Source organism: Bos grunniens, chromosome 15, assembly GCF_055505025.1.
Source record: "Bos grunniens cultivar Pamir isolate PY7600 chromosome 15, Bosgru_T2T1.0, whole genome shotgun sequence".
In the NCBI taxonomy this organism is placed as follows: domain Eukaryota; kingdom Metazoa; phylum Chordata; class Mammalia; order Artiodactyla; family Bovidae; genus Bos; species Bos grunniens.
This window is the reverse complement of record NC_141179.1, coordinates 35,538,242-35,554,015: the sequence shown is the minus strand read 5'-3', so window position 1 is coordinate 35,554,015 and position 15,774 is coordinate 35,538,242. Positions and strand designations below refer to the sequence as shown.

Here is a 15,774-nt window from a genome sequence, read left to right as displayed (position 1 = left end):
AGTCAATTCTCTGCCCCCTGGGTGCCCAGCTGATCCCATACCAGGTGGCCAGTAGGGGGTACCCAAACGCATGGGAGTGATGAAAAGGCAACCATATAATTCATCATCTAAATTGGAACGCACATGACAGGGAAAAGTACACTCTTAATAATTATGCCAGGACAGCAGGCCACACTGATCATCTCAGATGGGCTGGGACTTAGAGGTCACTCTGGAAATAAGCCCAGAAATACAGACACACCTCCCTCCTCAAGAGGGGAGCAGGGAATGGGCTGGTCAGCAGCCCTGGAGGGTGAAGCCTGTCAGTGGCCAGACTGCCTCTCTAGCATGGGGACATGCTGCCTCCCGCTGTCCCCAGGGTGGGTGGTTCCAAAGGCAGCAGGAGGGTCTACACAGACAGAAGGGTTCTGGGAAGGGCTCTGTTACCTCTGAAATCTCATTATCAGCAGAGGAAATCTGCTCAAGGCGTGTCTGACAGAGCCTTTCCACCCAATACTGAATCTTTTCCGACTCCTCAAGGTCTTCCCGCTCTGTCTCAGATACCTGGGACCCACGGCCAGCGCAAAATGGAGAAGACAGAGGGTACACGGAGTCACACGTGGGCGGCACACTCGAGTCAACAGTTCAAAGCACTTCTTAAAAAACCCAGAGGACTGCTGAATGTGTCAACTACCTAGAAAAAGCCCCAGGTTTATTCCACCTGGCCCCAGTGGAGGGGAAATAGGGAGAGAGGTGTTGGGGTGTTAGCTTACAGCAGGTGTAGGCAAAATTCGAGAAGGGGCTCATGCCTTGCATGGGATTAGCTGTCTTTAGGATTCCCACAAACCCTGAGGCTCTTAGGATTCTCCAAAAATGGTCCTTTTGTAGGCACATTCCAAGAGTCCAGCTTTACTGTTTGTTTCTTTTTCCCCTCATTCCAGGCTGCCTTGTCCTCAGGAGCACAAGTTCAATGTTATCTTTAATTCTGTAGCTAATTTGTTCTAATGTCAAATCTAATGCACTTCACATTTTCCAGGATTTCTCTGGTTTTGTAATCTAATCAGCTTGGCATTCTCATAACCTGAGTTGGTGATGGAGGTGGGGCGGGAGCTCAAACTGACCCAGATCTAATGACAGGTGAGTAGAAGGCTAACTTCAGATCTACAGTCTGGGCAGAAGGGTTAGCCTCAGACCCAAACCCTGAGCAGGGAGGCCAGCTTTACGGCCTCCAGCTTTACCAAGGAGGAGAGGCCTAGCCTTGTGCTCAATCTGGTGGGGTGGGGGTTGAGGACAGACACAGACCTCTAGCCCTGTGCATCGAGGCCAACCTGAGACCCACAGTCTGGGCAGAGAGGCCAACTCCTGAGCAAGGAGGTGAATCTTGATCCCAACATACACACCTTAGCCAGAAGCTAGTCTCACGCTGGGGAGGTGGGAAGATCTCACCCTCCAGCCTGGGGAGGGGGCTGGGCTCACTCGATCCTCAGACTCCATCTGGGAATAGCTACTCTAGCTGGTTCCCTGAGAGCATGGTGGGAACCAACCAAACTGTCCCAGGGATGCTCCCTGCCCTGGGAGCAGGACATGTCATACCTCCTGGGCCAGCCGGTTGATCTTCAGTTGCTTTTCCTTCTCCAGCATTTCCTCTTTCTCTTTGTAAAGCTTCTGCTCAAACTCCAGTTCCTTCTTATTCTTTCTCAACTCTTGAAGGCTATCATACTTGGCTTTCTTCTTATCCTTTCCTTTCTGAGCAGATGTGGCATTGTTTATACAAGGGTTACAAGGCAGTGTTGACATTGGCACAGCACAGCAAACAGGGCATTCAGACAACAGCAGGCACCTCCCCCCATGAGTCCCTCTCCTAGGTCTGCTCAATCACACTCGGCACTGGGGCACTGGGCTTCGGCTTTAGAACAGGCAGGATGCTGCTACCCATCACAGAGTAAGACACACTTCCTGTGCCAGTCAGAAGAGCTGGCTTACTAGTTCACTAACAAGCTGTGTGACCTTGGTTAAGCTCCTTAACCTCTCTGGGCCTGGTTTATCTCACCTCCAAAATGGGAGAAATACCTGCCCTACAGGTTTGCCATCTAGAGCCAATGAAATAACATCTATGAAAGCACTTTATAAGCTTCCAAATGCTGTATTTTCAAAAGGCACTGTATTTATTTCCCAGTGTCTGGGCATAGGCCTTCTCCATTATCTGGATGTTCAGATACCACAGAGGCATCCTGGTAGATTCTAGAGAAAATCTGGGACAGATGGCTAAGCCTCATTTACAGAGATCCTCTGTCCTGAGCTAGAGGAGAAGGATGGCAGCCTCAGACCTGGAAGCCCAGAGCCAAGGACATCAATTTTGTCCTGCTGCTTTAACAGCAGACCTTTTCCTCCTGCAGAGTCCAAACCCACTGTTTCCTCTGAACTAGGTGGACTAGGTAGAAACTGTAGGGCTGGGAGTTGGTGTGGAGGGGTAGGTAGGAAGGATGGCCCAAGTGTTCTTCACTGGCACTCAGGGTTCCAGAGGATTGGGGGAGGGAAATGGAGGGCAAATGGACTTCTTTTTCCTGTTTGAATTAGACCACAACTTCTGCTTTCCCGGCTGCTTCTCCCATGGGCTTGCAGGGAAGCCAAGGAGTAAAGAAGGAAGAGAATTAAGACTTATGGACTGCCTATGTACCAAGAGGTTTACATTGCTTATCCCATCCATGGGGCTTCCCTGGTGGCTCAGACGGTAGAGAATCTGCCTGCAATGCAGAAGACCCAGGTTCAATCTCCCTTCTCTTGATGAAGGTGAAGTTCCTTGCCTGGTGTCAAACATTTAGGAAGTGGTGGTGCCAGAATTTGGACTAGAGTCTTCCAGGTCCCACAGTTTCCCCACTGCACCCTGATGAGCTGGGGGCAAGGGGAGCAAGGCAGGAGGGAGTGTCGGCCCCTCATACAGCATGGAGGACAGGGGCCAGGAAACAGGGAAGGAGGAAACCCACACATTTGCTGAACTCACCCCCACCCTCCCAGGCCTTCCTGGGTGGGGCCTGCTCTCAGAACTCCTGAATCATCCCATCATTCAAGGCCAGGAATGAGAAATGGAGTTTCCCAGCAATGGACACACAACTTTGTCCACAGCTGAGGGGCCTGGATCATTACAGACCTGTGACTGAGTCATTCTGTCCCCCACCTCTGTGCACAGGTGATTTGGAGATGGCCCCCCATCTAGCAGATGGGGGCCCCACCCTCAGAGCAGTCTATGCGCCACTTGAGAAAATGGTTTTCACTGCTTCAGAGCCCTGCTTGGTTCCTTCTTACCTTGTTCACTAGACTCTTGGCTCAGTTGATAGATGACTCTTTACTATCGCATTATTGATTCAGACAACTCCCCAAGAGGAGTCAGAACCATTCTGCCCAATGGCAGCTTGCTAGACTAAGGGCATGACCTCCCACAGGGACCTTCATAATAGGCATGGCCATTCTACTGTTTAACACCAGTGTTAAGATTTTAGAGCTAGGGCTCCAGGGCGGGGAGGGAGATGTGGCAGTTTCTGTCCCATCTCCAAGAAAAGAGCACCTGCTTACTGATGCAGAAAGGCAAGCTGCCCCACAGCGTTGCATACTGATCTCATAGTAGCCTTCTCCGTATGGGTTACTTAGCTGTTTGTGAATCTGCCTCTCTTGTCAGAGGGCAGGCTCCTACCAGTAGGGTTGGTCTGCATAATTTACTAAAGCAGTCCTGGGGAAAGGACTCAGTCAGAACCACAAAGCCTTCGGGCACCGGAATAGACTTTGTGAGGCCACAGGCCTGGGCTCCTTGAGCCCCAGAGGGCCCAGGAAGACTCTGAATAGTTATCTTTTCAAATAAGGGGAATTTTGTGCACTGCTGATCACGACCATCGAAGGCCACTTGTAATACCTAGGGACTTGGTTCAAGCTGCTTGGAGACAAAGCATCTCATATAACTCTAGAAAAAAAATGTCAGTGGATTTTCAGAGTCAGCCTGAGGGACATAATTCTGTTGTCCTTTAGCGGTCAGTTAAATTCACTGCAAATGTTCCCTCTGGTCCAGACTGAGAGGACAGGCAGGTGGGGGGGTGCTCTTGCCTCTACCTTCACATGATTTTTCTCTCTTTTGGAAATGAAATGAAAACCAAAACACAAGCGATTTCTAGAATGACTAGACTACTGAGTAGAGGAAAACAGGCTTTCCTCTTTACCAACAGCGATTCTCAAGTGCTGCAATTTCTGATGGGAGGTGTGTGTGAAGGAGACACTAATTCTTTTAGATTTACCTAGTTATTAGTGCTTGGAAAAGAATTTGCCTGTACATCTCCTTTTATTATTTTTTTAAGTAAAATCCTCTGTGTGTGTGGTGGGGGGCATATGTGTGCGTGTGTGTGTGTGTGTGTGTGTTATCCTGTCTAGTAGAGGTAGCATATAGAGAAGAATTAGAAACTGAACCCAGTGAAATATCATAAGCCATAGAGTCAGCCTGTAAGATGAGAAGGACAGCCCATGAGACCAAGACCTTTCTGAGAGAGGGGCAGTGTAGAAAGGGATCCCCTGAGATGCTCTGTTGTGCTTATTCAGTGCCATACAGATCATTATCTGTGCTCCTAGGTAAAGACATTTACCCCTGTCAAGAGCAATACTGCCATCTATTATCTTAACAGTACCATGTTACAGGAAGGGGGTGGTTGTTTCCAGCACATCAGATATTCCCATTTTCCAGACAGGGAGACGTTACATATCATCAAGGTCACCCAGCTGCCAGTGTTTTGGTTTCTGGGGAATTGACATCCTGCCAGAAAGAGCCAGTCTAATGATAACACCTAAATTAGTTCACCCAGATTTATGCTGATGCCTGATTTCCAAATACCAAGTCATTCTGAATGTCCAATCTACAAATATTAACAGCAACATTTTCCTAATCAAATGCCAAAGTGATTTAGGAAAAAAAAAAAAAAAGAGGGAGCTTTATGGGGTCTGGAGATACAGGAATAAGATTTAGAGAGAAAACTCAAGGCCCCAGAGCCCAGAAAAATGCATTATCCTGGGCACATGCAGGGAAATTTCTAGGATAGAGCTAGGATTGGTGCGGCTTTGAATCCAGCCTGAGGCAGAAAAATCCCCACCCTGGAGCCAGTCTGTGTCTGGTGCAGTCAGCTTCATAACCTGTCCTGCATGCACCCAATTGGATTTTTCACTCTGTCTGACCTTGGCTTCTGCTCTTAGCCTCTGGTCTTACTTGACAGAGAAACAAAGCAGAAGATTCCTGCCATGGCTCTGCCCTGCCCCGTGCCCAGTGGGCCTGGTGCCGACCCAGCGGAGCCTGATGGTACCTGGGCAGGTCTCCACCTGTGAATACTTCCCCCACGGTGCCCCTGTGACAGCGCCCTGTCCTGTGACATCAGGCATCAGAGAGGCACAGAGGGGGTTAGCTCCCCCAGTAAACAGGTGGTCACACTGTTGAGAGGCAACAGGAAAAGAAACAATGGGAAAGGTCAAAACCCACAGCAAACTCAGCTGCCAACAGCACTCTGTCCTGGCCTACCTTCCGGATGGTTGGGAATTTGCCATCGTAACGATAAAACCAGCCAAAGGCTATAAGAACACAGAGAACAAAGTGATGAGAGGCAGATCAGCTTAACCAGGGCATCCATAGGCAGCAGCCGGGAGCTGGGTTCCCAAAGAACGTGTGGCTTTGGGAGATGAAAGCAGCCCCAGCAAATCCAACAGCCAAACCACACCCTCTGCCTCTCCACTTACCTGGCCTCACCCAGGTTGTAAAGCAGGCCCAAGACAACCCGAGAAACGGCCTGATTCCCAGGCCCTGGGCCGCTGTCAACTGCCTCCCCCTGGACACTGGCTTCAGAAGTCAGTGCCAGAAAGTCAAGATAAAGCCCCTTGTAGAAGGATGAGCTTTTCCCCATCATAGCCACAGTCTGCAAACACAAAGCCCCATTGAGTGAGGCCTCTCCTAACCGGTGTAGGGTCCCTCCATCCAAGAAACAACCCAAAACAAAAGGGAGCCTGGGTCTCTGCCTAGAACGACAGTCAGACAGGACAGAACTGTCTGCCTCACAGTGTGGTCCATGTCCTCAGGTTTTAACGTCGAAAGAGGAGACCCTGCAGGGTGGGGGGAGGGGGTCAGCCCTGGGAAAGATGCTCAGGCAGCAGTTGGCAGAAGAACTGCCCCCAGAAAAGCATATCCCTACCCAGGCCAGATCCGCAGCTCCTGCCTTCCCCAACAGCAGCATGAAGGATGGGCTAATATCGCAAGGCTAAAGCTCCCTGGCCAGTGGTGATGGCTTAATGACCCACCCTTGACCAGCCTGAATTTTGGAACAGGATCTAGAAAGTCCCCCTGCTGGAGCCAGCACTTCCCTCTTAGTTGCTGGATGTTGGGGAGGTCTAGAGAGCCCTAGGGGAGAGGCCAGGCCACCAGAGGAGGAACCTGGGCCTGTGGGGCATTAAATATTTGATTCAGTGGTTCCAGCTGACATTTCAGTCCGGGCACAGGTCTTTTCCTCAAGGTTTTGCGGGCAGTGCTTGGACCAGGTCGGGGGCTTGGAGGCGCTTCCCAGACTCCAGGAGTCCCCACCACGTACTGGCCCCGCAGAGCTGAGAGTGTGCAGGTTTGGCAGGAAGAAGCAGGCAGGGCAAGCAGAGCAGCAAGGCCAGGAAGCGAAGCAGGGGCCGCAAACCTGCTCTCCCCGCTTGTCCGTGCCTCCGTCCAAGTCATCTGCTGGGTCAAACTCAGGGTCCACGCCCAGATCATCTACCCAGGAAAAGGGGAGGAAGCTGGTGAACCAAGAGGGACTTGGAAGACCAAGGGGCCAGAGGTGGTTGGGGGAGCCCAGGGGCCTGTGACCAGCTTATTCCACAGGAGACCTGGGAGGTCAGGGGCAGGAACATGGCTCAGGAATCCAGAGGAAAGGTTTCTTGCTGTGGGATGGTGCATGCAGCGCTTTCAGCCTTAGAAGCTCTCATTTCTCTACCTGTATATTGGGCTAATCTGATCTGACGGCAGCATGAGAACGATTTTGCAAGGTATTTGGTTGACACGGGAGGGGTGGTGCTGATGTCAGGAACACCTGAGTATTTACCAGGGGCCTGCAATGGGAGAACAGATCCTCCCTGCTGCTTCTGATCACCCTGGGAGCTCTGGGTCCCCAGGGGATGTCAGAACTGTGCGGATGGGCAGCAGATGGAAGTTGGGATCTTAAGGTGAGGAGATACCAAGGAGTAAAAGTAGTTAGGAAGACATGGATTTCGACCTAATGTGGAGAACACCAAACCATCTGTTCCAGTGGTTTCTAACCCGGACTCTGGCCTCCCTGGGGCCCTGGAATATTTGAGTCTGTTATGAGCTGCTTATTAATATTTTAAAATATTAATGAGAAGAACTTGCCCATTAACAAAGGAAAAGGTTATAAGTATTAATAAGTTCCTTTGCTTTTGGCTCAGTTTATATTTACTCCACAGTGAAACACTTGCTTTCTTGCTAATGAGAGGGATTACTTAAAGAAACAATGAACACAAAAGGATGACTTAATAGATTGGTAGGAAACAAAACTCAGCTTCTAAACCATGGGGTCTAATGGGGTGGGGGCTACCAGATGGGGTCCTTGATGAGGAGAGATGGCTAGAAAGCTCTTATTTAAACTTCTTTATCTCTCGAGCCTTCCAGCTCTGGGATCCTTAAATACCCCTCTGCTCCCTGTTGCTTTTGCTAAGGAAAGCTATTTTGGGGCCTCTGTGATGGCATGTCCTGGCTTTGAGGACTCCATGTCATGTTGGGGTTCTGCTGGGTCAGTCATGGGTAGGCAGCCAGATCCCTGGGACAGGGAGTAGGGAGAAGATCAGGGTGGATCATTAGGATGAACTGCTTTATTTTCCAGGCAAGAGATGTTCCTCACTCTTTCCTTTCTGTTCAGAAATGCAGGGTCCACATAGGCAGACACTTGAATCAGATAAATAACCTGTCAGCTGACTGGTCCCCCAAATTGAAGAGTGGTCAGGGAGGGACAGGCTGCAGCCTAGTTCTATCAGCTCAAGAAGAGAGCATTCCAGCCTCCCAGCAATAGGCAAGTGGCAGGAATTGGGCTGGCTCAGACGCCTTAATGTATTTCCTGACCAATCTCCAAAGCAGAATTAAACTGCCGATGCAAACAGAGGTGGAGGGAGGTGTAGCCACTTCAGCTCGGCTGGCAGGCCCTGGTCATCAGTCACGTGCTTCCCGGGGTCCCCTGAGAAAACACTTATGTTTCGAGCAAAGGGAAAGTTCCTGCTCCTTTTATTCAAGAAGATTGATTTGGGTTAAAAGCACTGAATAAATAGCTAGAGAAAGGGTTTTTATTTTCTACAGTTTCTGAAAGGGTGTGTTTGCTCTGAAGCCCAGATCCAGTTTCTAGGAAGGTACTAAATTGACTAGGATTACTTTCATAAGAAGCAATTAAAATTGATTCCTCTCCTTTGGAAGCTCCTATTTCACTCCTAAGAACAAATTAGCTCCCTGTCTAAAACACTGATTTTTCACTGAGAATTTAGCTCAACTAACACCAAAATGTCATGGGGTGGCTGATGACAGAGTGCTTTGTCCTTGGGAGAGGACCCGAAATGACACTGCCCTGGTGCCAGCAAGGAATGTGCTGGGGGCTGTTTGCCCTGCTCCAGGGAGGGTGACATGGAACTATCCAGATGCCCTGCACCTCTTGTTGACCCAAGTGGCCTGTGCTGGCAATTTTATGTCCCTCCAGGGCTCAGTATGATCCACAGTTGGGGCCATAGCTGTCTGGACCCCATCATAGGATCCCATATGGCCGTTGCACAGCGGAAGTGGGGGAACCTTGGTTCTCAAATGCAGATTCAACCCCATACCTGAAGGATCCCAGGTCAGCTGAGCACAGTCAGCTGGAATAGATTCTGCCCCATGTCAGGTACAAATCAAAACAGCTGGAAAGTCAGAGTAAAGGCCCAACCAGGAATCCTGGACCTGTGACTGCCACGGTCCCCACACTGCTTTGCTCCTGACTCCCCACCACTAGCGCATGGGAGAAGCACTGAGACTGAACCCCCTCCTCTGCCCCTTGAAGAGACATGACATCCTGGGAGCTGAGGTGGACAGCAGGTGGACAGGCGAGCAGTTGGTGGGGGCCTGGCCTTAAAGTGGACATGGGATCATAAGACAGATGAGGACAGATGGGAAGGGTAGAGGTTGCTGACGCCCCAGGATGGCTGAAGCCTGGTGCTTCGGAGGGTCGCACAGTTCTCTCCCCAACTCCACCCGCGGAGGGCAGTGACTGCGGTCCACGCACAGGGGTGCAGGAGGTAGGGGTGTTTCCAGGAAGCTCCTCCCACGGCTGCCCATCGGCCGTGGATCACAGAATCGTCTCACGTGAATCCCTTCCCCTCTTTCTTACTGCTGTTTCAACACAGCCCCAGTTTAGAACCCGGCAAAAAGAGGGCGTGACACCCGACATACGAAGATGATCATCCCTGAGCAGTTCTTGCTTTTGCCACCATTCTCTAGTCCCTCTTCAGAGGTCCAGGGGCACATGCTGGAGTCTGTATCATGGGGCAGAGCCTGGCAGCAGGCCCCAGGACAAGGTGGGCAGGCAGACTCCACCCATCCCAACACCCTGGCAGACAGCCCCTACACATGGCTGCCCCTCCGTGAAGACAGCCATGGCTGATTGGCCTGGGCAGGTGGTGGTAGGTGTAGGGAGACTTGTACTTTTGTCGAGACACCCCCAGGTCCCTGGAGGAAGCCCTGTCCCCGCCAGCACATGATACATACACTTTGGCTTGCGAAGGGGTATTGGGTGCACCTCGGCGGTGATGGTTTTAGGTGAACGCAGCTGTTCCTTTGAGCCCCAGTCTTCTTCCCACTGCTTCCTGAACTTCTCTTCCTCCTCCACGATCCTGAAATAAGATTCCCATGCCTGTGACTGGAGTCACAACCTTCACAGGCCGGCCTTCTGCCTATTGGAGAACCCCAACCACCCTGGGGAGTAGCCATGTGGTTCCAGTTGTGGTGAAGGAACCAAGTCCCTGGCATTTGTGTTCTAAATCAGGTGGGAAGGCCACCCTGGCAAACAAAACCATGTTCCAGTCACCCCAACCTAGGAAGACCCATTACTAGGATTATGGAATGGCTGCAAATAAAGGACGATCCACCAGGGGGCAAGCTGCTGCTGCTAAGTCGCTTCAATCATGTCGGACTCTGTGCGACCCCATAGATGGCAGCCCACCAGGCTCCCCCGTCCCTGGGATTCTCCAGGCAAGAACACTGGAGTGGGTTGTCATTTCCTTCTCCAATGCATGAAAGTGAAAAGTAAAAGTGAAGTTGCTCAGTCGTGTCTGACTCTTCGCGACCCCATGGACTGCAGCCTGCCAGGCTCTTCCATCCAGGGCCAGGTAAACTGGGCCTGGAAGTGGCCTCTGGGGCCACACTCCTGTGAGCACACCCACGTCCACACACAGATGTGTGTGTGCAGACATATGGGGCTAAGGTACTCACTGTTCCATCTCCTTCCGGTATCTCTCATTCTCCTCTGCTGCCTTCTGGGCAATTTCCTTTTTCCTTCTGAAACACAAATGCAGGTTGACATGCTGGAGTCGACGTAAGAGAAGTTAACTCTTCCTTGCAGCTAATCTCTGATTTGAGAAAAAGCTTTAAATATTTCTTCCAGGCTCCTTTCCAAGGATGCCTGCACCAAATTTGGATGCTGAGGAAGTGGGTCCAAAGAAGTCTGGGTCCCAAAAAAGTCTGTGTGGTTTTGCTTGGCACTGATGAGCAGAGATGCTCCTCTGCAGGGGACTAGAGGCCATTCAGGGCAGGCCACATGCCATGCAGCCACCTCTAAATACCAAGAGGAAGTGACTGAGTGAGGTCCTCCCAGAGGAGGGCCCCAGACCCCAGAAGCAATGCTGGGGCTGCTAACCAAGGCCAGGGTGGTTCTCCAGGCTAATTCTGTGATGGGAAAGATGGAAAGATCCTGTCCACCTTCCTTTCCCAAATTCTTACTATGCTTGTAGAATGCAGCTAGATTGGAATTTTGACAATGGTTTTTGAGTTATGAATTGCTAGCTCCATTTATTCTCAGTCATCATCCCAGCCACTCTGGGGTTGGTGGGGGACAGTTCTTAATCACCACGGATGGGATGGCCAAAGTGCCGGGGTGTGAATTCCACAGCTTGGCCGTATCTGACTTGGTACACGAGTGGTGTAACCTGAGTCTCAGTGTCCTCACCTGTAAAATGGGTTAATAACCATGTATCTTTCGCAGTTATTATGGGAATTCAGTTAAGGAACATAAACAAGGCCCTCATGCAACGCCAGCCGTATGGTTGGTAGTTGACAAATGTTAGCTATTGCTAGTAGCAGCCTCATTTTCCATATTCCTGAGTCTTGGAAATCAGGGGGTTTCCTTGTTAAAGAGAGGGGAGCCCAGTGGTCTGGAGGCAGGGGATACTCGCGCTGAGCATCACTGAACCCATCTGGTGTGAGGACAGGCCTCAGGGGGAGAGAATGAAGTCAGCCCAGGACGCAGCCGACAGGAAGCAAAGCAGGTGGGATGGTACGGGGCCTGGGAGGGCCGGGTGGGGGCTCCCTGGCTGGCCACACTCACTGCCTCTCCATCTCCTGCTGCTCCTGGAGGATCTTGTTGGATTCCATCGCCAGCCGCTTCTGCATCAGGAGCTCCTGCCGCTGCAGCTCGCGCTGCCGGACCTCCGCCAGCCGCTCCCGGTCTGTCATGAACAGCTCCCGGCCCTTGTGGAGAGAAAACAGGCCCCTTGCTCAGTCCCCGGGGAGCCCAGAAGTACAGAGCCAGAGCTTTGGGGGGCCAAGGTGTGGGTTGTCTTCTCATCACCATGGCCCCCCATGTCAGGCATGTGGCTTCTGCTCTCTGTGACCCTAATTTCTGGCTAGGCAGGGGTCTTTCCATCAACTATCAGAGCTTCAGGGATGGAGACCCTGGGCCAGGAGAGTGTGGTGGAGACCAGGGGTCTGAGCAGCTGGGCTGCAGGTAGGGGTCGTGGGGCCCCCACCAGCTCGTTCTGGACTTACAGCTCCAGCTACGATGGAGATGGTCAGGCTGCGGCTACTCTTCAGCACGTTCACGGCCTACAGGGGACAGACAGACAGTCAGCAGAGGCCTGACAGACCAGAGCAATCAAGGCCTCTGGGGAGCACAGAAGGGTTCAGACTCTGCGGCAAGGGAGAGGAGGGTGGAAAGAGGAGGGCAGAGAGACTCATGGCCGGCAGGTGAAAACCCCACATGTTACCTCCTTATGGTCCAAGTTGGAGAAGTCGATGCCATTGACTTCAACAATCTGGTCCCCTGTCTTGGGGAGAAACGGAGAGGCATCAGCATACTTAGACTATCTGGACACCTTTTCTGTTGGAAGGGCTCCCCCTGGAGGCCAGTATCAGACATTGGCTCTTGGAGTAGCTGTGCCTCAGCTCTTTCCAATGAGCAGTGTTCCAACGGGGTCCTCCCAGGGCCCCTCCATTCTGTATCTCTCTCAAATATTACACCAATAGAGGTTCATTCCTTTGGTTGAATTTACGCATTTGCTTAAAAATCTCAGTTTGTAGACATAGGAGCCTTTAAGATTCTCATACAGCAGATTCTGTGTGGAATAATAATAATTAGTATAATAGCTAATATTAATTGATCCCTCCCTATGTATCAGACACATTTGAAGTATATGTGTTAGTTAATTTAATCTATACAATGACCCTAGAAGGAAGACAATTATCCCCATTTTACGGGATAGGAAACTGAAGCACAGAAAAAGGAAGTAACTTGTCTAAAGTAGAGGTTAAAAGTTCTTATTTTAGCATCACACCACCGAGGGTTGAATCCCAGCCCTGCCTTACCAAGTACGTGATCTTGGAAAAAATTACATACCTTATCTGGGTCTCGGTTTCCTCATCTGCAAAATGAGGCTAATGATAGTACCTAATTCTCAGAGTTCTCATACATTTTAAAGGGCTTAGAACAATGTCCAATCCAGTAATCACTCGATGAATGTCAATTCAGATTATTGTTACTACATTCCCAAGCTCAGGACCAAAGGATCCCAGAACTGGAGAAGGGCTGTAGAAACGGTCAAATGTCAGCCCCTCTGTGAAGCCTTCCATTCGACGGATTAACGGGAATCGTCAGCCAGTGCGTGCTGAGAGAGGCCTGTGGGGGAAAGCACGTGCTCCATCCCTAGGAGATCACAGTGTGATCCAGCACCTCACGGGGCCCCCCTGGAGCAGGCCCAGGGTCACTCACCTCCAACCCCACCTCAGCAGACAGGGAGCCAGGCTTCACATGGCTGATGAAGATGCCGGGTTTCTGGATGGGGCCGCTGGAAATGCTGTGGGCGAGATGGGAGGGGTAGGTGAGCCTTGGCTCCAAAGTGCTTGCTCATTCAATGTCCTGCCCCATCTGCCTGTGTGTCCAGGCCACCTGTGAGCTCAGCACCCAAGTCCTCTGCCATCTACCTCCTCAGCCTCTGGCTACCTGTCCAGATTAATTCCCCTGGGGCAACAACCACAGGAAGCTACTTCTAACTCCCCGCACCCAACCTCTCATCCAACACATGCAGAGGCTGTTTCTTCTCTTTTTCTAGCATTTGCCAAAGCTTTCTTTAAAACTCAAATGCTGTCTTCTCCTCATGGTTTTAACCAAACTCCTTATTATCTCTCAAGACTAAGCTGGTTCCTCCCTTCCCAGTGCGCCTAAAACACCTACAGCTAGGATGGCGTGTGTACTGTTATCCTCCCCTCCCAGGTCTGTGGCAGACATCACTAATCAAACACTCTTTTCTACCTGAGCCTAGATACAGCCTTAAAGTTCTTTTCAAAAGAGTACTCCAGGGTGGCAGCTACCACTAACTGATTAGAGATAGCACAGAGTAGACAATCTGTTTGCCATGCTTGCATGAGAGCCCCTCAGTACTGTAACTATTTATGTGGTTGGCTTCTATATTAAGCTATAATTTCTTAGAAAGGAGGGACTTTTTTTTTATCACTTATGCTTAGCAGAAAAGTATTAAATAAATGTGACAGAAAGGAAATAAGAAGAATCACTTAGGGAATTCCCTGGAAGTCCAGTGGTTAGGACTCTGCACTTTCACTACCAAGGGCCTGAGGTCAGGGAACTAGGATCCCACAAGCAGTGGGGCATGGCCAAAAAAAGGAAAAATAAAGGATACCTTAAATAATAATAGCTAATATTTACAAAATGCTTACTACCTGCCAGGCACTCTGTCATCGCATTCTTTCTCACAACAGCCTTGTGAGGTGAGGACTATGACCTCTGATTTGTAGAGAAAGCTGAGGCTTGGAGTGCTTGAGTCATTAGTCCAGGGTTCTAGAGCTCATAGGTGGCAGAGCAGGGCCCAGAACCTAGATCTCTAACTGTTGCACTTGTGTGCTTAACAAGACCGTCCCGTGAGCCCCTCTGCCTGTTGGCAATTCTCTGGCTGCCTCTTAAGGAAGTCACAAAGTAATAAGTGACAAGAGAACTGTGTCAGAGGTGGCCAACTGGACAGGCTCCTTTTGCGTGACTTGAGGGCCCACCAAAGGAACATGGCTCTGCCTTCGGGCCTCAGTTTCCTCCTCTGTAAATGAGGCTGATTGAGCTGTCCCTTTGGCCCTACAGGACTGTGGTGAAGCTCAGAGGGGAAATCAAGCACTAAGAAGTGTCATTACTAGTGACAAAAATCTCAGCAGCAGCAGTGAGAAAGGGGAGCGGTGAGGGAGACCAGCTGGCCATGAGTGAGCCCCAGGGTGCGCCTGCCACCCACCTGCAGCCAAGGCCCCGGGAGCCCACCAGGCTGATGAAGACCTTCTTCTCCTTGTTTTCCTGGCTGCCGGGGGAGCCCAGGCTGCTCCGCCCGCCCTGGGGGAGGGAGAGGCTGAGGTCACCAGGTGTCCACACTGTGCAAGTGGCCTCCTGTGCTCACAAGGCCTCCAGGGTGAGCACTGCTGCACCCATGCGAGCCTGACTGCCGTTCTGGCCCTCGGGGTGTGTGTCTGCACCGGCTGGGCCAACGCCCACAGGGCCATTCTGGATGCGCTGGCAGCCTGTGTGAAGCCCCCTGAGAGCACCTCCCTAGAGCAAGCCCTCCTTCAGGCGGGCTGCCCTTTCTGGAAGACCACCCCATCCAGACCCACCGCGGTGGTCCTGACCTTACCCCAGATTCCGACACAAACTGGTCCACATACTGCCATTTGAGGGGCTCATCGGGAGAGCTGATAGGATGGGAATGTAGAAGAGGGGTCATTAGGGAGAGAGGGTTACGGCACCAGACCTGGAATCCAAGTCTGCCTTCTCTGAAGCCTCCACTGTCACTGGCCCAGGGGCAGAGCTGGCCAGACCCCAGGCGGACCCCAGGACCCTGAGTGCACAGGGGAGAGCCTGCCTGTGGAGGAGGGTCCTGCTCACCTCTTCACAGGGATCAAGCCGATGTCTGTGGGAGAAAGGGGAGGTGGGTTATGATGGCTTCTCTGCCCTTCCTTCCTCCCATTGCAGCTGGGTACCACCAGCTGCCAGACCCCACCCCACCGTCAGCAGCCCTTTGTCCTGGCCTCACTCACGTCTCACTTTGATGGACACAGTCTTCTTGGTGCGGATGAGGTTGATGACCTCCTCATGGGTGCAGGAGGAGATGGAATACCCATTGATCCGGACGATCTCATCCCCTACCTTGGCCACAGACAGAGAGAACATGCATTGGGTGGCTGGGCAGGCTCACGGCCAGTGCCTTGTCACCAGCCACACACCCTCCATCAGCTGG

The 15,774-nt window shown here is 51.5% G+C and overlaps 1 protein-coding gene across 2 annotated transcripts in view; it reads right to left on the bottom strand.

Annotated features, from left to right (window-relative positions):
• Positions 1-15,774, bottom strand: part of USH1C (USH1 protein network component harmonin) — a 48,665-nt gene that overhangs the window by 15,834 nt on the left and 17,057 nt on the right. Inside the window, exons 5-17 of one of the 2 annotated variants that reach the window (XM_086338365.1) lie at positions 15,575-15,683; positions 15,423-15,447; positions 15,172-15,229; positions 14,782-14,876; positions 13,263-13,347; positions 12,262-12,321; positions 12,044-12,100; positions 11,604-11,746; positions 10,493-10,558; positions 9,770-9,894; positions 6,675-6,748; positions 1,573-1,725; positions 427-543 (exon numbers count right to left, since the gene is read on the bottom strand). In XM_086338365.1, coding sequence (XP_086194491.1) covers positions 427-543; positions 1,573-1,725; positions 6,675-6,748; positions 9,770-9,894; positions 10,493-10,558; positions 11,604-11,746; positions 12,044-12,100; positions 12,262-12,321; positions 13,263-13,347; positions 14,782-14,876; positions 15,172-15,229; positions 15,423-15,447; positions 15,575-15,683 — 1,167 coding nt within the window. The remainder of the gene's footprint in view (positions 1-426; positions 544-1,572; positions 1,726-6,674; positions 6,749-9,769; positions 9,895-10,492; positions 10,559-11,603; positions 11,747-12,043; positions 12,101-12,261; positions 12,322-13,262; positions 13,348-14,781; positions 14,877-15,171; positions 15,230-15,422; positions 15,448-15,574; positions 15,684-15,774) is intronic. The other variant, XM_086338364.1, reaches the window with a different exon arrangement.